This window comes from Phragmites australis, chromosome 21 (assembly GCF_958298935.1).
Source record: "Phragmites australis chromosome 21, lpPhrAust1.1, whole genome shotgun sequence".
NCBI lineage: Eukaryota > Viridiplantae > Streptophyta > Magnoliopsida > Poales > Poaceae > Phragmites > Phragmites australis.
Window position 1 is genome coordinate 5,749,595 of NC_084941.1, and position 24,125 is coordinate 5,773,719.

Sequence of the window (24,125 nt, forward strand, 5' to 3'; positions counted from 1 at the left end):
GATCCGAGGCTGTGAAGGAGGCTCTAGCTAGCGCGACGACCACGAATTGGCCTGCTGCGACCACAGGTCCACCAGGTGCGACCATGTGTCTGGGAGCGACGACCAGTCCGCCTGCTAGGACACCGGAGCGACGAGCGGCCACGACCAGTCTGCCTGTTGCGACACCGGGGCGACCTGCATCGACTCGCTTCGTCACGCCACCGACCGATGGTGACTAGTACCTCGACGCCGAGCACGATGATGGGCCGCTCCGTTTCTGCACCGTTGAGGACATCCTGGGCAACTCCACACCACATGGGCAGGCAACCCGAGAACTCGATGAGCACAAGTTGCCTTAGTGAGTGCAGAGGAGCCGACCACCTTCTCCAAGGCGGAGCGTGAGCCGTGCTAGCGTCACGTGATACTGGTGGAGATGCGGTCGATTGAAGACAATGAGACATGGGAGCTCGTCGATCCACCGATTGGACGTCAGCCGATCGGGTTGAAATGGGTGTTTGAGGTCAAGTGTGATGAGAAGGGTGAGCTGGTGAAGCACAAGCTGTGACTTGTGGCGAAAGGTTACGTTTAGCACAAGGGCATCGACTTCGAGGAAATCTTTGCACCCGTTGCGTGGATGGAATCGGTGCGCACTGTGTTAGCACTAGAGGCGCATAAGGACTGGTCTGTCCACCACATAGATGTGAAGTCCGCATTCTTGAACAGGGAGCTCGTCGAGGAGGTCTACGTGCCGCAATCACCGGGGTTCATCATCGAGCATCAAGAGCACAAGGTGCTGAGGTTGCACAAGGCTCTGTACCGGCTGCGCCAAGTGCCCTGTGCCTGGAACACCAAGCTGGAAGCAAAGCCTCATATCGCTGGGCTTCATCAAGTGTGCCAGTGAGCATGCTCTGTACACGTGCCACGTTGGACCTAGTCTGCTGGTCGTGGGCGTGTATGTTGATGATTTAATCATCACCGGGTCAAGCCATGTCGATATTGACAAGTTCAAGCGAGAGATGATGTCAATGTTCCACATGAGTGACCTTGGTCTGCTCACCTACTACCTTGGCATTGAGGTGAGTTAGGGTGAAGGCGGTATTGCGCTTTGCCAAAGCGCTTACGCTAGCAAGCTCCTAGAGAGGAGCAGTATGGAGGGGTGCAACCCATGTCATGCGCCGTTGGAGGAGCGGTTGAAACTCTCCAAGGCAAGCACGACACCACCAGTTGATGCGACACACTACTAGATCATTGTAGTGGTATGCGCTATCTGGTGCACACACGACATCGCGTTCGCCATGGGGTATGTCAGCTGGTACATGGAGGATCCGCGTGAAGATCACTACGCGATGGTCAAGCATCTCCTCCGCTACGTGGCTGGTACTCGCGGGTACGACATTGTCTACAAGAAGGTAGGAGGGGTCGCACTCGCGCTGACAGGGTATAGCGACAGTGACATGGCTGGTGATCTTGATGGCCGTAAGAGCACGACCGACATTCTCTTCCTCCTCGGCCACAATCCCATCTCCTGGAAATCGCAGAAGTAGAGAGTGGTCACACTCTCCACATGCGAAGCATAGTACATAGTTGCGGCTACAGCGGCTTGCCAGGGAGTTTGGCTCGCTCGGTTGCTGTGCGAGATCACCAGCGAAGAGCTCTAAGCACCGACATTGATGGTGGACAACAAGTCTGCTATCTCACTCATCAAGAACTCAGTCCGCCATGACAGGAGCAAGCACATTGACACCCGATATCACTTCATACGTGATTGTGTCGCTGGAGGACATATCGACCTCGAGTTCGCTAAATCCGAACGGCAACTCACGGACATCCTCACCAAACCACTCGGCCGCGTTCAGTTCTAGGAGCTTCATGCAAAGATTGGCGTGGTCAAGATCAAAAAGTCACAATAAGATTAGGGGAAGAATGTTAGAATATAATAACTTGTTGGTGTCAGTATCTTATCTTTTCTTTTGTGTTTTGAGTCAAACGTATGTTTCCTTGCTTGCATCAGGGATATGCGAGTAAGTATAGGACTGAGACGTGGGACATGACTTGCGTCACGTCATAGCGACTTTTGTGCCCCACGTTAGCTGCGATGTGCGATGCAGCGCAAGTTGCGGAGTATGGGTCGCATGTAAGGGTATGTCTGTAAGAGTCTATAAATAAGAAGAGGAACAAAACCGAAAAGTCACGGTGGTTGTGTGGCACAAAAATCTTTCTCTCTCACATCTGAGTGCTTCCTGTGTTCCTCCGACTAGTTCATCAAAGTGGTCGTGCGAGTAGTCGCAGTAGTCGCACATCCTCGTGAGTGGTCTCTAGTTTAGCTTGAGTGGTCGAGGACCACTCGTGGAGTGGTCGTTCTATGGTCACGTGGTTGCGAGGAGTGGTCGTGCGTCTCCTTTCGTGTGGTCATGAGCGCACGGAAAAGATCCGAGACACCAACAAGCAACAAGGGATTGCTGCAAATATGGTGACATACAATTCACTTGTTTCGGGGCTATGGCGAGGGGAAGGTGGAGGAAGGGGTGAAGCTGGTGGAGGAGATGGAGGAGTTGGGGTTGGTATGCAATGTGTCCACCCTGAACAATGTACTGAATGGGTTTTGCAAGGCGGGTATGATGGTGAATGATGAGGGTTGGACTGAAGGTATGGTAAGGAGGGATGTGAAATCTGATGTAGTTACTTACAGTATCTTGGTTGATGGATATTGTCATCTTGGAAAGATGAAGGAGGCTGTAGCGGTGAAGGAGGCAATGTCAGGAAAAAGGATTAGTCCAAATGTTAAAATATATAATTGCTGGATAACAAGGTTTAACGGTAGTGAGAATTAGCAGTGTTTCTGGCCTTCTCGATGAGATGAGGAAGAAAGGTGTGAAAGTAGACCTTGTCACTTATAATGTGCTCATCGGTGTGCTATGTTACAGTGTATGTGCTACAATGAAGTTGCTACAGCGATTCTGTACAGTTCCCGTGCTACAGTGATTCTCTATAAATTACTATAGCACCACTCACGTTTTACTGTTAAATATACTGTAGCACGATGACTACTAGGTAAATGTAGAGTATCTCAATTCGTCCCCGAGAGCCCAACCACCCCTCCCCCAATCCCCATGCCGCTCGCCACGCTGCTCGCGCACCTCGCAGCGGGCCGCTTCGACCGCGTTGAGGCGCTCGCGGGCGCGTCCACCGCTGGAGCCGCGCACCGCGTCCTATTCCTCCTCCTCAGCACCGCGCCGCTCCCTCCGCTGCCCCACCTCGTCTCCCTCGCGCGCTGGTCGCGCGCCCGCTTCCGCGCGCCGCTGCCGCTCCGGCTCCACGCGCTCCTCCTGGCCCGCCTCGCCTCCCACGGGGGGCTCCACCCGCTCCTCCGCTCCGAGCTCCACGCCCTAGCCGCCGCGCGCCTCCACTCCCCGGCCTCCGTCCTCCGCGCCCTTCCCTCCTCGTCCCCTTCCGCGCCGCTCGTCGCCGACATGCTCGTCCTCGCGCTCGCCAGGGCCTCCCAGCCTCTCGCGGCCTACGAGGCCTTCCTCCTCGCGGGCGCCGACCACCCGCGCCACCGCCCCTCGGCCTTCTCCGTGAACGCCCTGCTCGCCGCCCTCGTCGGCGCCGACCGGGTCGACCTCGCCGAGAGGGCCTTCAGGGTGGCGCTGCGGCGGCGCGTGTCGCCGGACCTGTTCACCTTCAACACCGTTATCTCTGGCCTCTGCAAGGCCGGGCAGCTCCGCAAGGCCGGCGATGTCGCCAAGGACATCAGGGCGTGGGGGCTGGCTCCCTCGGTGGTCACGTACAATACTCTCATCGGCGGGTACTGCAAGAGGGGCCGAGCTGGGAAGATGTACCATGTCGATGTGCTCTTGAAGGAGATGGTCGAAACCGGGATCTCCCCGAATGTGGTGACATTCAATGTGCTGATTAATGGGTATTGCAAGGAGCCGAACATTACGGCTGCGGTGAGGGTCTTTGAGGAGATGAAGCAGCAGGGGATTGCTGCGAATGTGGTGACATACAATTCACTAGTTTCGGGGCTCTGTGGCGAGGGGAAGGTGGAGGAAGGGGTGAAGCTGGTGGAGGAGATGGAGGAGTTGGGTCTGGCATGCAATGTGTCCACCCTGAACAATGTGCTGAATGGGTTTTGCAAGAAGGGTATGATGGTGGATGCCGAGGATTGGATTGATGGTATGGCACGGAGGGATGTGAAACCTGATGTAGTTACTTACAGTATCTTGGTCGATGGATATCGCCGTCTTGGAAAGATGAAGGAGGCTGTGGCGGTGAAGGAGGCAATGGCAGGAAAAGGGATTAGTCCAAATGTTAAAACATATAATTGCTTGATAACAGGGTTTAGCAGTAGTGGGGATTGGCGGAGTGTTTCTGTCCTTCTCGATGAGATGAGGGAGAAAGGTGTGAAAGCAGATCTTGTCACTTATGATGTACTCATCGGTGCTCTGTGTTGCAAAGGTGAGATCCGGAAAGCAGTAAAGCTCTTGGATGAGATGTTGGAGGTTGGTTTGGAGCCAAAGCATCTGGCCTACAATACCATAATAAATGGGTTTTGTGAGAAGGGGGACATTAGGTCTGCCCATGAAATTAGGGGTAGGATGGAGAAAGGTAAGAAACGGGCGAATGTAGTCACTTACAATGTGTTGCTCAAGTACTTCTGCAGAATGGGGAAGATGGAGGAGGCTAATGAGCTCCTGAATGAGATGTTGGAGAAAGGTCTAGTTCCAAATGGGGTCACTTATGAAATAATCAATGCGGGCATGATAGAAAAAGGTTTCATACCTGATATAAGAGGTTATGCAACGGATGCTTCTAAAAACTTGACATCTTCCTGAAAGGTATGTTCTTGTAATGTTTAAAAAATATAGCTTGTTAAAACTTGCTTATACATAGCAAACAAAGCAAAACAACATAAGTTGATTACTTGTTGAGATTAGGAATTGTGATCCTTATTTCTGCTAGGTCATGTTTTGCGTTGTCTAGGTTTGGATGTGGTCATTTGGTTCACCTGTAGTGTAGTGTATTGTAGGAGTGGATCTATCCAATAGGTATAGCTCTGTTGTCAATTGTGCATCCGCTCCAACTACTACATAGTCAGTTAACTGTTGTGAGTCCACCAATGTTTAGGTGTACATGGAGTATTTGCATTAAAAGAAGTAAAACGAAGCAAACCAGCAAACTTGACCACCTGATTATGCATATCAATACAAGAAAAATATTCGGATAGCATTTATTGTGTCATTTCAGAATAGAATTTAGCATGAGATGTTCCTGTGCTTCTTTTTTGGACATCAGACAGAACGCTAAGGACTTGAGGACTGGACGCAAACATTTGTCCAACTTCATCTTACGACCTATATGGATCTGAGGATGCTAGCCCGGTATTATGTCTACCAAGATTCACTTTTTTGAGTTTCTTTGAGTAATGACATTACAACTATTGCGTCAAGGTTACTGACCCATTTTGTTTGGTTTGCAGGGGGCACAAATAATCTGATGAAATTATTCACTTGCCCTGGGTAGAAGATTGGCCATGTTGTGGGCACTGGAATGAAGGCATTTTAAAAGCCATCTGGCATTTCTTTTCACTGGATACCGCACAGCTGTTTGTTTAGTCGGTTTCCATAAAACATATATGAGCCACCTGCGTGACTCTTTACAAGATGCATGGTCCATGAGGTCGTTGCTCAACACACATGTTTAGTCGGTTTCCATAAAACATATATGAGCCACCTGCGTGACTCTTACAAGATGCATGGTCCATGAGGTCGTTGCTCAACACACATATCATGATGCTAGTAGCCAACTCCGATGGTAGTTGCGATCAAATGTCACATCATTCCGCATTTGAAGTAATAATCTTCATGAGAAATGGAGCTTTTGGTATTTCCTTTGGGAAAAACTGCCGCTGGTATATCCGTCTTGTAAATAGCTCCATCCCAGCAACACTGCACCTTGATGTGGTTTCGTTTGTCTGCTCTAGTCAGTAGTAACCCTTTGTGGCTTGGCTTATGTATTTAACTATTTGTGCCATTGTTCTCAACTGACAAGTATTGTGGTTTCGTTTGTGTCTGCTCTAGTAACCCTCTGCGGCAACAATTGACAAAGCCTGCTTATTTCGTAGTGCACTAGAATTCTACAGTTGCATCTGATAGTGAAAGGCACACCTTGCTCCATTTTGTCATGAACTGACCGCCTAGTTCAATTAATAATCTGGATGCTGCAAAGGGCAATTTTTAAGCTCAAATCTCACAAGTGAAGCAACTCACAGTAATACCTCCTCAATAATCACATAAAATAGATGGCCCAAATGGATAATTACCACCATAAAGTTCCAATTTTAAGCAGCAAACAAAAAACATAAAGGACACACTCCTTGTCTCCTTGAGCCAAAGCAAACCAAAGTCAACCATCATCTACTAGCATTGGTCCCGTATTGTCAAAACAACAGCAAAAATATAAAAATAGACAACATACACACTGTATATTGCAAAAATAGACAATTTGTAGCCGTATTTGTAAATATAACAAGTGTATTCTTCACCTCATTCATCAAAAATGTGTTTTCGGTACCTCATGTGCCTAATACAACCGTTGGTTGCTATGCTGCGCTCGTGTGCCCGGAGAAAGAAGCTAGAAGCACAATGTCGTATGTGTGTGTTGAAGAAATCAGTGACGTCTTAAGAGGGAGGGGTGAATTATGACACAGAATTTATTGTGCTCCAAAATTACATAAGATAAATCTATATCAATTTCTATCTATATGTGCTTTAGGTTTATCTAGTGTATCTACTTTACCGATCAAAGCACTTGAAAGGTAAATTGTAAGAATTCAAATACGAAAACGTAAATGAGATAGAGAGAGCAAACTTAGCACAAAAGATTTTTATCCTGTGGTATCGATGGTATGAATGCCATCCCTAGTCTATGTTGGAGATCCACAAAGGATATACTCTCGGTTGGCATCCGACCACGGCTCTTGAGGCACACAAAAACAAGACCTCGCCTCCACCAGATGAACCACAAATTCAGCAAGGTAAGGTTTCACTACTAACCTCTTTATGTTGAAAATGACCCTACTAGGTCATGATTGTAATTTTAGTGATTAATGACAATATAGTCAATGTGACTAACATATTTGTCAAGAATATATGTTAGTAGGTCTCATGGATGTAATACATAAAAAAAACCATCGTAGCCGGGACAAAGTTGGACTGAATTGGAGAAATCCTAGGAAGATTTGCCTCACCGGATGGTTCGGTGCTCTGGGTGTTGAACTCACCGGAGTATATTTGACAAAGGAGAGAGAGACCTAAAGACCTCACCAAAAGGTCCGGTGATCAAAGAAGATACACACCAGAGTATTTTGTCCAGAGAAGGTTACAGCAATTGAAGTTGAAGATCAAAGCACCGGATGGTCCGGTGATCAATGTGTTGCACACACCGGATAATGAATAATACAAAGAGGCAGAACAAAGTTCAACGCATCGGATGGTCCGGTGATGAAGGCTATGCACACCAGAATATTATTTCTAGAGAGGGTTGCATTGGCTCGGTTGGCTGAAGTTAACTCACTGGATAGTTCGGTGATGAAATGATGTGCACCGGATGCTTACACCAAAGCAATTTACACAGAGAAGATGCAGTTTGCTCGGATGCAAAGTATATACTCACCAGATAGTCCGGTGATAGAGATGAAGTATATACTGGTGTGTCTGGTGTTCACAGAGGCTTGAGTGGGGTTCCAATAGCTAGTTTGTGAGAGTGTACTCACCGGATGATCCGGTGTTAGTACTATTATTCTCACCGGATCATCCGGTGTTAACAACTTTTCTGAGCCGTTGGGTTAACAACTAGTACGCGGGTTTGAGGCTATAAATACCCGTCCACTCGATCATTTGAAGTACGGCATGCTGCTGGAGTCCAGAGAAGTTTATGTACATCTGAGAAGACATCAAAGCCACCAAAGTGCTTAAATTGATTATCCAAGGCGATTAAACACAAAATTAGTGAGTGATTAGTACTTATAGGCCTAGAGAGAGTGTTGCTAAGTGATTTCTGCCTAGAGAGTGGATCAATGAGTAATCCAACCTTGTACCAAGTGGTACGTCGACACCTTGGAGTCTTGGTGACTCACCAGCAAGCTTTTTTACCCTTCGACTTGGTGTGGAGCGATGGCAAGGTGATTGTGCGGGGACGCGAAGACCCTTGTCTTGGTGGCTCAAGCTCCGAAGTGATCACGGCGGCAAGGATCCGGAAGAGATGCTAATGGTGAGACCTTTACTTGGTGGCTTAGTGGCTCATCCGCGTAGAAGCCTTGTCTTTGTGACTTTGTGGCTCAAGAGCTGTGACCAGGTGCCGATCGAGAGCATATCCTTTGTGGAGCTTCAATGTGGACTAGGGGTGACACTCATGCCATCAATACCATGGGAAAAAAAATCCTTCTACCGAGTTTGCTCTCTCTACCTTATTTACGTTTCTGCATTTACATTCTTGTAATTTACCTTCTTAAATATGTTGCAAGCGCTTTGATGGGTAGAGTAGACACACTAGATAAACCTAGAGCACATCTAGATAAATTTGATATAGGTTCATCTTATGTTATTTTTGGAGCCGAAATAGTTTTAAGTGTCCTAATTCACACCCATCTTAGGACATCACCTATACCTTCACCTCTCTTCTGGTTCCTTACCGCCGTGATCACTTTGGAGCTTGGGCCACCAAAGCAAGGGTCTCCGCGTCCCCCATACACGCTTCTCGTTGCCGCTGCACACTAAGTCGGAGGGTCAACAAGCTTACCGGCGAGTCACTAAGACTACAAGGTGCTGGCATACCACTTAGTACAAGGTTGGATCACTTCTTGATCCACTCTCTAGGGCAATCACCTAGCAATACTCTCTCTAGGCCTACAAGCACTAAACACTCTCTAATCTTGTGCTTAATTACCCTGGATAATTACTTTAAGCACTTTGGTGGCTTGTATGTCTTCTCAGGTATAATGAACTTCTCTGGACTCCAGCACCTTCAAATGAACGAGTGGGTGGGTATTTATAGCCTCAAACTCACGCGCTAGCCGTTAACCCAACGGCTCAGAAAATTTGTTAACACCGGATGATCCGGTGAGAACACTAGTACTAACACCGAATCATCCGGTGAGTACACTCTCATGAACTAACTGTTGGAACCCCATTCAAGCCTTTGTGAATACCAGACACTCTGGTGTATACTTCATCTCCATCACCAGACTATCCGGTGAGTTATGCTAAGCTATTCAAGCTAACTGCATCCTCTCTGTGTAAATTGCTCCGGTGTTAAAATCCGGTGCACATCACTTTATCACCAGACTATATGATGCCTTGAACTTCATTCTGCCTCTTTGCACCGTTCATTGTCTGGTGTATTATTCGGTGTAGTCTTGCTTCATCACCGGACCTTCCAACGTGTTGATCTTCGATCTTCCACGGCTGTAACCTTCTCTAGTGGAAATGCTCCAGTGTGTATCTTCTTCTAATCATTGCACTATCCAGTGGGTTGTTTCATTCTGCCTTCTGGTAAAAAATAATCCGGTGTTGCCATGCTTTGATCACCAGAATATCTGGTGAGGCTTAGCCTTGATTCTTCAGCATGTCACCCTTCTCTAGAAGAATTGCTCCGGTGAGCACACTTACTAATCACCGGACCTTCTGGTGGGGGTCTTCAGGCCTCTTTGCCCCTTTGTCAAATATGCTCTGATGAGTTCAACACTCAGAGGATCGGACCATCCGGTGAGGCAAATCTTCCTGGGACTTCTCTAATTCAGATCAACTTTATTCCGGCTGTGGTGGCTTCTACATGTATTGCATCCATGAGATCTACTAACATATATTCTTGACAAACATGTTAGTCTCATTGACTATGTTGTCATTAATCATCAAAATCACAATCATGGTCTAATAGAGCTATTTTCGTTATAATCTTTCTCTTTTTGGTGATTGATGACAACACAACCAAAACAAGTGGCAAAAATAATAAATGATACAAAATGTAAAGATCATAAGCGAACACAAAATCTTACAATATCGCTTAGATGCATGTTCTTACCACTTAGCCCTCTTTTGTCGTGGCTCCCCCCTTTCTTCATCGACACTATCTCCCTTGATTGACCTATGCAAGAGCTTCTTCTTTTTCTCTCCTCCACAATGTTCATCTTGCAACTTGCATCTTGCTTTGGTCATCAAAATTCTCCCCATTTATCAATAATCTCCCAAAAAGGCTATATGCACATATTGAACTCAAAGGAAAAAAATATTAGAGTACATGGAAGAGAGATTCACAAATCATGATCCAATTAAAAGGATACCAATTGTATGGATATCACTACAAATGAATGATACAAATTGTAGGCTATGAAAACATATGGATCATAACTAAAGAAACTCACATAATATAGTCTGAACTCCCCCTATATGTCTGCATACATATGATAAGAAAGAACCATATGCACAACTAAATAATATGTCACGATAGGACGTTTAAGCTATACTATGCATGGAGGTAGCTTAAATGAATAAAAGATTTGACAATGATACCAATTGAAACATTTAAACATTGTATACCTTTGATGACATGTTGATTGCTCCATGAGACTATAAGAGATACAACTTAGAACATATGTTAGTTTCAGAATCACAACCTATAGGATATACTACTCCTAAAAGTGTGTATATAAGTGTTGAATACTTGTGAGATATATGCACTTGTTATTGATAACAATGAGGATTTATCATATAGATTGAATCATGGCACATGAAAGATACCAATTGTAAAAACTAGTGTCATAAAATAAACCTACAACTAATAAATCATGTAGGTTGCTCATGAGTTAGAGATAAACACAAGCAATCTTACATATGAAAACCTACACTAGGTATTGCAATAAATTGAAATAAGCATATGCAATCCTAAACGAGACAAATAAGCTAGAAGAAAAAAACAAAATACACGAACATAAGTCTAGCTATTATTTACCTCTTTTACCTTTGGATGGGAATTTAGGTATACGATGATCATGATTTTCATCAAAGCGCCCAAACTTGTATACTTGACTTATTTGCTTGAACCTTCACTTCATCTTGTGAGTCAAGTATCAAAATCATCATAGCCTCTTAAGGCTTCAAGTCTTCTTTAAAACCCAAATCGATTAGGGTCCCTTCATATTGGTGATAACTTTCTTGGACACCTAAATGGGCTGATTCCACCTCCAATCCTTTCTCCCAACCATATGTGCAACCACCTTGCCATTGTCATTCTTGAGCTTATAGTGGTTGCTCTTGGTCTTGATCTTATAGTTGGGCTTGGTGTAGAGGTTGGAGGTATTGTTGGAGATGTTCATCATCTTATTTTTCTCATTGGTCTACTTTTTCGCTTGTTTGCATTGGAAGGACTTGTGATCTTATTAATGATATTTGAAGCATATCATGATGGATCTCTCCGTAAACTTTTTCACCATAAAAACACAATTATCTTGAAGAGGTTGGACATGTCCTTTTCCCTTTAAACTCACCAAGTCCTTCTTCACTTCTTGCTTAAACTCATCATTCTCTTGTGCAATGAGATTGTTAGATGATTCTACAATAACATTCTCAACATAAATCTTATTGCAAAAGGGTGAGCTAGATAAAATAATTAAATCATCACAAGAAGTAGAATCATCTACCTTAGGATTGAAATTAAATAGAGAGGTAGATTGCTTCAAAGGGACCCTACTTTGAGATTCAATGCACCCAAATTTAGCCTTAAGCTCATCATGCTCCTTGTTTAATAAATTGAATTTGCTTAATAATTGTTCATAACTAGAAACAAATATAGCATGAATGTCATTGAGTGTATTGAATTTCTTAAGCTCCTTAGATTGTTTCTTAAGAGTCATTTGTTTCTCATTGATCAAATAAAGGAGTCCATCATAGGAAGTAGAATCCTCATCAGATTCATCATCACTTACATCGCTATCCATACCTTTGGACATAAGGCTTATGTGATGACTTGTGTGATGATGATTTTAAGGAAGAGCTTCTCTTGGAGGAGTGGGTGATGAAGCTCTCATCACTTGAGCTTGAATCTTCATCTTCACTCACCTATCTTTCTATCATTGCAAATGTTTTGGCTCTCCCCTTGTCTCCCTCTTGTTCTTAATCTTATTCTTCTCCTTCTTGATATGATCAATTGTGTTGACTAAGTATTCAATGGAGATAGGATGATCAACCTTGGTATTGATCCCCTTCATGTTCTTCTCTAACTTTGAGAAGAGTTTGGTCATATTTGGATCAATTTATTAATCACTTGATGTCCTTTGATCATCCTCTTCATTGCTCTCTTTATCTTGATCACCATCATCTTCGCTTTAGCTTGACTCTTGTTCTTGTCTCCTCATCCTTGCCTTCATGTGTTGGCATTGATCTTGCTTGCTTGTGAAAGCAAGGTTCTTGATGTTGGATGAGAAAGAACCTTCCACCCCTATGTTCATTATCATCTTATGGGCGGTGATCTTACCAAGCACTTGACTTGGAGTCATCTTCTTGATGTTATTGTTGTCGTAGATGATGAAGACTATCAACTTGTACTTTGAAAGAAGAGGTTGAAGTATTCTTCTCACCACTTGATTATCTTCAATTTGCATCAAACCTAACATATTGATCTCATTGACAAAAATATTCAAACGTGAGTACATGTCATTAGCACTTTCATAGGGTAGTTGCTTGACGCCATTAAGCGTAGTAGCAAACACATTATATTTCTCATTGCGCACATCATTTGTGCCTTCATGTGTTTCAATGAGACTATTACAAATATCATGTACATTGGTGAGAGAATAAACACGATTAAATGCATCAACACATATAGATGATAAAAGAATACTCTTTGTCAATGCATATAGTTGCCTCTCCTTATTGGTGATGCGAGGTTTCATTCCTTCCTCAGTGACTCTTCAAACATCCAACCCTCAGGCTTAAAAATAACAAGACATTAGAATTTTCCACTAGAGTAAGTTTGTGCCATCAAAAAGTAGAGCATTATAGGAATCCATCCCAACCCTGACATCACAACTCATTAGATGGTGAAGCCTAACCGATCACAATAAGACTAAGGCTCAAATGCCACTTGAATTGGTAAAACCTTATGAAAGGTGTGAATCTCTAACCCAAATTGAAAAGCTAGATATAAGCCCTAGCTCTGATACTAATTGAAGGGATCGGTAACGTCCTAGGGGGTGAATTAGGACACTTAGAATCTATTGGGCTCTAAAAACTACACAAGATAAACCTATATCAATTTCTATCTATATGTTCTCTAGATTTATCTAGTGTGTCTACTCTACCGATCAAAGCACATGTAAACTATATAAGAGGGTAAATTGCAAGAATGTAGATGCGGAAATGTAAATGAGATAGAGAGAGCAAAATTGGCACAAGGGATTTTTATCCCATGGTACTGATGGTATGAATACTACCCTTAGTCCATGTTGGAGCTCCACAAAGGATATGCTCCCGGTCGGCATCCAGTCACGACTCTTGAGACACCAAGTCACAAAGACAAGATCTCCACCCAGATAAGTCACCAAGCCACTAAGGCAAGGTCTCACTACTAGCATTTCTTCTGATTCCTTGTCGCCATGATCACTTCAGAGCTTAAGCCACCAAGGCAAGGTCTCACTACTAGCATCTCTTCCGGTTCCTTGGTACCATGATCACTTCGGAGCTTAAGCCACCAAGACAAGGGTCTCCACGTTCCTGTACACGCTTCTCGTCACCGCTTCACACTAAGTTGGAGGGTCAACAAGCTTGCTGGCGAGCCATCAAGACTCCAAGTTGCCGGTGTATCACTTGGTATAAGGTTGAATCACTCCTTGATCCACTCTTTAGGCAGCAATCACCTAGCAATACTCTTTCTAGGCCTATAAGCACCAATTACTCACTAATCTTGTGCTTAAACACCTTGGGTAATCACATTAAGCATTTTTGTGCCTTGGATGTTTTCTCAAGTGTGTATGAGCTTCCTCTAGACTCCAGCAGCATACCACATCTTTGAATGACTGAGTAAGTGTGTATTTATAGCCTCAAACCAACGCAATAGCCACTAACCCAACGGCTCAGAAAAGTTGTAAACACCGGATGATCCGGTGAGAACAATAGTACTAACACCGAATCATCCAGTGAGTACACTCACAAACTGGCCATTGGAACCCCACTCAAGACTCTGTGAACACCAGACACTCCAGTGTATACGTCATCTCCATCACCAGACTATCCGGTCAGTTATCCTAAGCCATCCGAGCCAACTGCATCCTCTCTATGTAAATTGCTCTGGTGTTTGCATCCGGTGCACATCACTTCATCACTGGACTATATAATGCCTTGAACTTCGTTCGGCCTCTTTGCAATGTTCATTGTCTGGTGTATTGGTCGTTGTAGCCTTGCTTCATCACCGGACCTTCCGACGTGTTAATCTTCGATCTTCCACGGTTGCAACCTTCTCTGGTGGAAATGCTCCAGTGTGTATCTTTCTCTGATCACCAGACTATCCGGTGGGTTGTTCTATTTATCTTATGGTTAGAAACACTCCAATGTTGCCATGCTTTGATCAGCGAACTATCCAGTGAGGCTTAGCCTTCATTCTTCATCACGACACCCTTCTCTAGAAGAATTGCTCCGGTAAGCATACTTGCTCATCACCGGACATTCTAGTGAGGTCTTCAAAACTCTCTCCCCCTTTGTCAAATATGCTCCGGTGAGTTCAACACTCAGAGCATTGGACCATCCAGTGAGATAAATCTTCGTGAGACTTCTCCAATTTAGTCCAACTTTGTCCCGACTGCGATGGCTTCTTCATGTATTGCATCCATGAGACTTACTAACATATATTCTAACAAATATATTAGTCTCATTGACTATGTTATTATTAATAACTAAAATTACAATCATGGTCTAATAGAGCCATTTTCGCTACATGTGTTTATGTTCTCTATTTAACTCTCGATTTTATTCGAAAGTACAAAAGTAGTCCAAAAAATTTAAACATTTTCATGAGCAAATTATAGCTCACTAGCAACTCGTTTTAATTGGTTTTATCCAAAAAAACTTGGCTAATATTTAATTAAAATTCTCCAAATAAGCCTACTTTTATAAATTCTAGTAATTTTTAATGGCTCAAATAAATTCTCAAAAATATAGAAAAATTCACTAATATTCTTCTCATGTGTGGTACTAATTTATAAAAATGTTTCCAATCCTAGGTTGTTTAGTGAAAAAGTGAGTTCCTTTGTAATGCTCCGTTTATATGCATTTTTATCATTTCATGTGATATTCTATTTTTAATTCAATTTGAAAAAAAAAATTCAAACATGTGTGAGGAACTATCTAAATAGTATTCTAATTAATCATTAAATCAATCATTTACATAATCACGACTACAATGATTAACCAGAATATCATTCCGGTAGTCCCGACATGTATTTTGTGCCCAAGATCGGAACACACGTCTTTCCAACATATATCATCATAATAAAGATTAATAAAGAGCAATTAATTAACATTATATTATAAATTCTTAAGCATTAACAATTTACAGTAAAAGAGATATAGGTGGACAATAAAATAGATCAACTCCCATAAAAAAAGAAACTACACAGCGAAAGACAAAAACTATAGACAACAAAAGATAGGTAGAGCCATATGCCCTTAGACTCCACCCCAAAATAACATCACCCGAGTAGTTGCCTACTCATGCCCGTCACCAATGTCGACGGGTGTGAAGTAGCCAAACACTAGCTCCTCCTCGTCAATAGCACCTGAAAGGCTTGGCACTGCTTTTTTAAAAGCAACAGAATGTGTTTTGCTGAGGTTACCAGCATACATAAAAGTTCAAATCCCTAGTGGAATAGTCATATAAAGCCAACCTTCACCATGTAGATAAGGTTATATCTCCCACAGTAAAAAAAACTCTTATGTCAGTGCTACACAGAGGTCATCAAGCTTATCCCTTTGTATCTCATAAGGTACTCGCAAGATTTAATTCATAATAGGTACATATAAATAAACCGACTTTAAGGATTATGGATTTGGATATTAGCAAGGAGACGACCACATGGTTAAGTAAATTCATATGCAAAAGCAAATTTGGACACAGTAATGTGAGCATCTATATTTAACCATACACATATACCCCTCCTATCCTGTAATCACTAACATCATAAATATATGTAACTGAACCATCATAAACATATCTGTGAATAAAAACATCTCAATCACATCCTAACATACCATACCATATCATCTCACATTCGTGACTCTACAATCAATGCGGATGGATAGAAGCATGCTCATAACTGAGAGCGTGATAATTTGAATTGTTTTTACACCCGACATGGGGTACTCCTTTACCTACACGACTCGAGGACTATTCGGCTCACGTGTCCACAAAGACCCACATAAGAGGTACTCGTGTCAACCTTTTCCAATAAACCCCAACAGTTTGATCATACACCGATAGGTGCGGAGGTCATCTAGAACTACCTCCAGAGCAAACTGGATACTCCTATAAGCTTATTATGCCCATGACATTATCGACTCGCACGCCAAAAGATCACAGTTACAAAGGTATTCGGCTTATCATTCCTATATGCGACATGTAGTAAGTACGAAAAGTGCTAAAGCCAACGGTATCGACGGACGGTGATTAAATGATGCAAGTGGTTTATGGCATCCGGCTTCCTCTCCCAACCTACCCCTAGCACCGCCCATATATCGTCTCATCCTTACTCTCATACAACTCGTATTGTCATCATCATGGTGAGTAATAATTGACCCTATAGCTCGCGAATGATGAAATATTGCACCGCTCGATTTCTACCGAAGACCTATGCATTGCTAAGCATCTTGTATCAATTTTAGTAAGACATTCTCATGATTATACCCAGGCTACAAGGATAGAGATCATCAATATAAGATAGGATAAATGCAACAGTTAGGTGCTATCCGATTTCCCGACATCAATTAACTCAACATGCATAACATACATAGAGCATAATTTATCAATTTAGGCATCACATGATCCAAAGTAATAGGTTGAATATGCTTAGATGCTTGTCTTGCTGCTCCGGCACCTGCCTGACGCTACCTGCGCAACACTCACAGCACTCCAGAAGGTCGACGTCACCTTCGCTCACTCGAATCGCATGTCGCTCTCCAAATAAACCAAGGATGCATCTCACAAATAAACAAACGACAAAAAAGTGTGCATATGATGTATGCTCGCATAATAATAGAGCGTTGTGTTTTGAAAATATTTGCAAAAGATCGTCAAATGATTAGGGTTTTGAAAGTTCGAACCCCGGATAAGCTAACCTAAGTTCATAAAGTTTTCAGCAGCTAGCAGTCAGACCGAAGGTGTTGTGGCGGTCAAACTGGCAGTTGGCAGTCAAACCACGGGAGCTACCGTTTAGACCGCGGAAAGCCCACATGGCTGCTTCTGGCGGTCAGACCGTGGATAATCCCAGTCAGACCGCGAGAACTGTCTTTTCCTTTTTCTTTCTTTTTCTATTCTTCTTCTCCTCCGAAGTATCTCGGGCTTTCCTAAAGAGCTCTAGACCATCTCCTAAGTACCTTTGAAACATGTTTGAAACTCAATCTAATAAATAAACATGTAGAAACAATTTCCATGATGATTATGTATGCTTAATTACGTGATTAACGTTTTGGGACGTGACAACCCCCCCCCCCCCCTCTAAAAGAATCTTGTCCCGAGTTTTGGCAAATTCAAAGAGAACGTAATGGTGATGAAGTAAGAAGGATGCTTCCATGAACAAAAAAGAATTTTTGTCGAATTTCATCGGTGGAACGAAAAGCTAGCCATAGCATCTTTTGTGCGCTGGCAGTCAGACCACGGCTAGGCTCGATCAGATCGCGACATTGTTGGACCGCGAGTATGGTAATTAGACCAAAATCTATACAGAGAGTTTTAGGCACCTATGGTCAGACCACGAGTTATGGGCTGTCAAACCGCCTGGGAGCAGAGGGTTTTGCTGGTTTTGAACGTTTCTGGCGATCTAACCTGCAGAGGCTCAGTTGGACTGCAAGGAGGATGTTCTCCCAGTTTGAATGGTTTCTAAGCGCGATCCCTCAGGAACAAAATTTTCAACCAATATGAAAACAAACTATGGATACGTGAGATGATCAACATACGCATAATTGAAACAACACTCACAAGTTTTCAAAAAGTAAGGGGGTATTCGGAGCGGATTCGATCTTCACGTGCCCAAATAGCCTCATCTTCCGAGTGATTGCTCCATTACACTTTAACAAACTTAATAAAATGTCGTTGGGTCTTGTGTTCCATTTCATCCAGAATCTATATCGGTCGCTCGCAATAGGTCAGATCGGGTTGCAAGTCTTGGTTTGCAATTTCAATGACTTCGGTTGGAACTCGAATGCACTTTTTTAATTGCAAGACGTGGAACATATTATGCACGACGGAGAGGGACGAAGATAAATCTAACTAATAGGCCACCTCTCCATGCCGAGCAATGATTTGGAAAGACCCCACATACCGAGGTACCAACTTTCCTTTGACTTGAAAGGGTCGAACCCCTTTAAGAGGAGACACCTTGATATACATAAAATCTTCAATGACGAACACAAGTTTTTATCGGCGGCGATCCGCATAGCTCTTCTGTCGGGACTAAGCTATGAAAAGACACTTACGAATAATCAGAATATGCTCTTCTGACTCTTTGACCAAATTCGGGGCAAAAAACCATTGGTAGTAGAACTTAATGCCATTTTAACAAAACAAATGGATCATCAACATATATAGAGCTACGTATCAACCATCAAAGCTGTTAGCACTTCTGTCAAACAGAATAGTTAATCCATTGACGAGCAAACATGCATAGACCAAATACAAGATTTTGGAAGCGCAGATCAGCCATGCCTTCGTGCATTAGGAAAGATCAGTCGCAAAAAATGCCTAGAATTGGGACACAGAACTGTCGAAAATAAACAGCAACAACTATGATCTCGAAGCCGAGCCTCATTACCATGAGACAAACATTACAAATGCCATGTTTCAGAAGAACATTTCACAAATATCACAGAACATTTATCGATAAGTTAATCATAAACAAGCACATGTCACCGCTTAAGCGCGCTTCAAGAGCGTGTTCACACGGATGTCAAATCCCTAGTGCTCCCCAACTACACATCATAGAGACATTACGAATTACGCAACACATAGGCATAAGTCATAGATCATTCCACTGCACGAACTTGCCCTCCCTGGAGCACCACCAAACCCTAGCCCTAGTTCTTACCGCCGTCGTGGGCCTCGAGATCCTGGATGACGACGTAGCCGACCTTTTTGGGGCTCTCGGTGTCGGACGCCTCCTCGTCGTCCTCGTCGCCGTAGAGCTCGTCGTAGGGGGAGGCCGCGGCGGCGCCGGCGAGCACGGACCAGACGAGGTACATGGAGGCGGCGGTGAGCGCGCCGCAGGCGACGCCAAAGAGGAGCCCAACGACGACCACGAGGATGTCCCTGGCGCGCTCCTGGGGCACAGCCACTGCCGCTACGGCGCCGGCGACGGGGCGCGGGAGCTCGGGGCGGCGGATCTGGACGTTGGCGGGGATGGAGTGGGGGTGATGGCGGTGGTTCTGGTGGTAGTAGGTGATATGCGGGCCGAGGCGGCGGACGCGGAAGACGGTGATGACCGTGGCGACGCGCGGGACGAGGCGATGGTCGTGGGTGGCGCCGTCGCCGCTTGGGTTGGGGTCGGCCGGGAAGGCGACGAGGAAGGTGTGGCACGGCCGCGCGTCGGCGGCGAGGAGGGACGCGGCGGCGACGGCCAGGAGCAAGAGGAGGCGGTGGGCCATGGCGAGGCGGAGAGCCGGATTTGAGGGGAAAGGGAGGGCTCGCCGCTCGCTTGGAAGAAAATGGAGCTAGTCGACTCTGCAGCTGGAGTCAAATAGAATCCGGGGAGAGTTTTTCCGCGAAGGGACGGACTTATTGTGATATAGCCCTTATTGTTTTCTCTATTTCTGGATCTGGGCGCTGTGGAGAATGCGAAGACCTTAAGGTGTTGACTGTAAAATCAAGAGTAGCGGTTTGACTTTGACAAAAGAGGGCACTTGCCGTCTTGCCCGGTTGAGGGGAGATGCGGTGGAATTTTTAGATTTTGCTCTTTTAAAAAAAAAAAATTCATATGAACCTATTGAGAAATTACAGAGCCATGACGATGGGTGTCGTTGTTAAATAGCACAGTGTTATGACAATTTATATTGTGATAGCTGTTACGTATGATCTTGTAAATCTAATGTAGAAGATCATACGTAACAACTAACATGATTATATTGCTGTGAAAAAGATCTATTTTCAAAAATTATTTTTACAGAGATCTATTTGTAAATATGTTTTAAAAAACAAAATATAAAAATTCCACATAGATGTGCTTGCAGTTTGGGCCCTGCGTTTTTTACACACTGGTGATTCGGTCCTTTCGTTGCCTTTGTTATTCAGAGCAATAGCTTTGTACGGGTTTGACTCGAACGCTAGAGGCGGCGTTGGACATGGACTCCGGCGGCGCTGGTGGAGGGAGCTCAGTTCACGTCGTTCCTGGCCGCAAATTCCAGGTGGAGGTCCTCAACATGCAGCAGGAGAACAACCGAGTGTCGGACGATCGGACGAGCTGCAGGCAGGGCTGGATCATGCTCCAGCTCCATGCGGAGGTCCAGCAGGCGCTGGCGAAGCTGCACTGGGGAGCGTGCCGTCCAAGTCCAAGGTGCCGCTCCAATCCTTCCTCTCCCCGGCCAAGAACAAGAAGCCGTCTTTCTTGGCCAAGAACAAGAGTCCATGTCAATAGTGCTTTCCTGATGCCGATTTAATCGAATAAACAAGAGAGAGACCATCTGGAGCAGATGTAATGGTGTCTACGTAACACATAAAACTCGTTTTAATTGACGTGACCCAAACAAATGTAATCTGTTTAACTAGATCTAACTGACTAACAACCTAAAACCAATTCTCCTAAAATTCGCAATAAAACATGTTTGGTGAAAACTTACTTCTAATCCATGGGATCCAAACAACCACTAAAATCTTGCTTTTGAATCTCCTAGTCACTAAAGGAGCTGGCGATGTCATGCGTTGGGCGGGCACATACAAACCGATCGCGGGCTGTGGTGCACTCGTGTGCTCTCGTACTCCTGTCCCGGACCGTGCGTGCGTGCTATTTGCCACGAGCGGGATATCGGCCCACGGGCTAGTGCAACAATGTCGAGCCCCTCCGCGCGCGCTTCGGGCTTGATCCTCGCTGGGGCTGGGCTCCGGTAACCGTTGAGCAGGCCAGGCCAGGTCTGGTCGAGAAGCCCCGCGCGGCCTACTCTTCGATTCTCTTCTTACAAGCGCGCCTTGGGTTTGGGCCACGGCACTAGGTTTTTTATTTTTTAAATAAAAAAATTATAAATATATACGTTTATTTTGAAAAATTACTGAACTAGACTGCTGTCATCCGTTAGAAAGGCAACATGCTAACTATTACCTGACAGTTTTAAAAATAAAAAAATAAATTGTACAAGAAGAAACAAAAAAAGATAAATTTTAAGTATTACAAATTTCAGATCCTTAAAATTGTCTTTTTTTTCTTATTGTACAAGTAATTGTTTGAGTTAAAAAAATTTAGAGAGCTAGATGATAGCATTATATACACCATATAATTTTTTATAACTATTTTGATAGTATTTCGAATTTTAAGAGCAATTAGAATGTAATATTTTTATTTTTAAATCAATAGCCCGTTGTAAGGGTGATTTTCAATGGATGATACGAGTTTAGATCTGTAATTTTGAAAAACGAATGCATATATTTGTAATTTTTATTTAAACATAAACAAAAATCCACATTACTATTGCTAGCTATTACCACTTGCTACTACTAATTTCGTCTTATTACCTCGGACACAACGCAACCATGGCATGCACGGACGCAACGAGCCATGGCCTAATGGGCCTGGCTGCAGCTGTGGCCAGCTCGTACAAAGAAGATCACTCCTACTACAACAGTGCAACCATTTCCTGATAGGTTACTTTACCGATTAATTGCAAGTTGCATTGGTAGGGCAGGCCCAACCTGTCGAGTGACCGGCCAACAGCGTCGAACACGCGCGGAGCAAGCCCTGCTGCCTGCCTGCCCAGTTGCTTGCCGCCGAGAGCAGAGAGCATCGGTCGCTTTTTGGCACGGTCGCCGAGCGAAGCACATGAGCAGACTCGGCATGCAACGTCGCCAACCGGCAGCCGGTGCAAGTTGAAGCTGGTGTGATTTTCACGGGGGCGATGCAAAGGGGGACGGAGGGGTGACTGGGCTGGATGGGCGTGTCCGAGGAGCGGCAGGGGGTGACAGCTGCTGGTGGAAATACTGCCTGCTATAGAGGCTGCCCTCCAGTGGTGAAGTTAGGACAAATTTCATGGTGGTGTACAGTATGATCAAACGAATAATTTTTACTGGTATATGTGGTCAAAATGTGCTACTTAGCACTAACGTCTTGCGGCAGTCGACGTGTGTGGACTCCGGAGTGTATGGGGTATACTATTTTTTCTATATGATATATGTAATTGCTATTTATTTGATATAAAAAATATAACAATATTATTTTAAGTTACTGTGTTATATAAATATTTTAAAATTTATATTTAATGGGAGTCCTATTTTTAATCTCACCCTACGCCATCAAAATATCATGACCAACCCTAGATGATCGTCTGTGCCCACGGCTGCATCCATTGCAAGTGTGCTGCTGCTTGCATTGCTTCACCATGGAGAAAGATAACCAACGAAGGAACACGCTGTATCAATATAATGAGTGTATTTGGTTATCTAAATTTATCATAATTTGATTTAATGGATACATATAATCTTAAGAAAAAGGTGTCTCGTATTTTTGTTGTAATCTGATCCAGTAAATACAAATATACATCTTCAGTCTAACCTGAGATTAATCACTACCTAACTTAGTAAATACAAACTCTTTTATCTGATCTTGTAGCTTGGCCCAACGAATATATACTCCTATATTCGAGAACCAAACACACTCTATATACCTATACACCCAACAATACGCATTGAGATTCACGGTGAAGATACGCTGTGAGTAACGTGAGGGCAATAAAATGTATAGCATAATCGCTCTAGCAACCCAAAAATTGAAATCTCTAAACAAATAACCCAAAACGTACCAAAGCTCCTTTCCAGTGACACTGCTCGTAAAATAACTTACGAGGTGTATTCAATTTATTCCGTAAACAACCTATAATGTACGCTACACTATCACAGACCACCAAACCATATTTCCCTCAAATATCCACGCACGACACCACCTGCCTTTGTCTTTCATAATGGATCGTTTACATCAAGTCAATGATCATTTCTTTCGCCCTTGCAACACGGTAAACAAGTGGCGGACATAGAATCCCTATATAAGAGTAATCTCAACTCATTCTCTATTTCTGGTTCTCTAGTCATCTGAATAGAGAATTTTCTATGTAGATTTTTTCTCTCTATTTTCTAACATGCTCTAACCAATTTTTTAAATTTGTCTCACTATAATTCACTCACCTCTATTTCATTAATATCTTGTAACTAACCAATGCACTAGCTCGAGAACGGAGCAGGCGGCGCGAGCTCTAGGGTGACAGGAGCTCAGAGGCCAGGGCGAGCTCAAGGGCAACACGAGCTCGAGGACGGCGTGGGTGGCACAAGCTCGAGGGCGATAGGAGCTTGTCGGTGTATCAGGAACCAGGGGTCCCTAAGTCCCGAGACCGGGCCGGCCGTCCGCCACGTATCACCATCCCGCGAGGTCTCCCCTGCAGGATGAGGAAAATCTAAGTTCCAGGAGAAGGTGCTCGGGGCCACAGCCTCTGGTTCCCGAGCACCCCAGTTCCCCGATGACCCACAGAGTCCAAGTACCGGGAAGAAAGTGCTCGAAAGGGTTCTCGCCTACCCCCGAGTACTGTAGTCCCCCGATGATCCAAACAGCCAAGTGCTCGAGAGAGAGTGCTCGGGGCTGCACGTGGCAGCCCCCGAGGACTCGGTTCCCCGAAGGCCTCCCCCAAGTACTCGGGAGAGAGTGC

At 44.3% G+C, this 24,125-nt stretch overlaps 2 protein-coding genes across 3 annotated transcripts; one reads left to right on the forward strand and one right to left on the reverse strand.

The window, feature by feature from the left end:
- The first annotated feature begins 3,052 nt into the window (after nt 1-3,052).
- LOC133903730 (pentatricopeptide repeat-containing protein At1g09820-like) lies at nt 3,053-6,052 on the forward strand. 2 transcript variants are annotated; one of them, XR_009907333.1, is made up of 3 exons: nt 3,053-4,817; nt 5,275-5,360; nt 5,459-6,052. XR_009907333.1 is itself a non-coding variant. In XM_062345171.1 (2 exons), the coding sequence occupies exon 1, from the start codon at nt 3,090-3,092 to the stop codon at nt 4,812-4,814; it is 1,725 nt and encodes a 574-aa protein (XP_062201155.1). In that variant the 5' UTR covers nt 3,053-3,089; the 3' UTR covers nt 4,815-4,817; nt 5,459-6,052. The 2 variants fall into 2 exon arrangements, 1 of the variants encoding a protein (XP_062201155.1); XM_062345171.1 differs by lacking the exon at nt 5,275-5,360.
- Nucleotides 6,053-19,023: 12,971 nt separating this feature from the next.
- LOC133903844 (uncharacterized) lies at nt 19,024-19,977 on the reverse strand. Its single transcript, XM_062345311.1, has one exon. It carries the CDS (start codon nt 19,875-19,877, stop codon nt 19,311-19,313), a length of 567 nt encoding a protein of 188 aa, XP_062201295.1. The 5' UTR covers nt 19,878-19,977; the 3' UTR covers nt 19,024-19,310.
- Between the last annotated feature and the right edge of the window lie 4,148 nt (nt 19,978-24,125).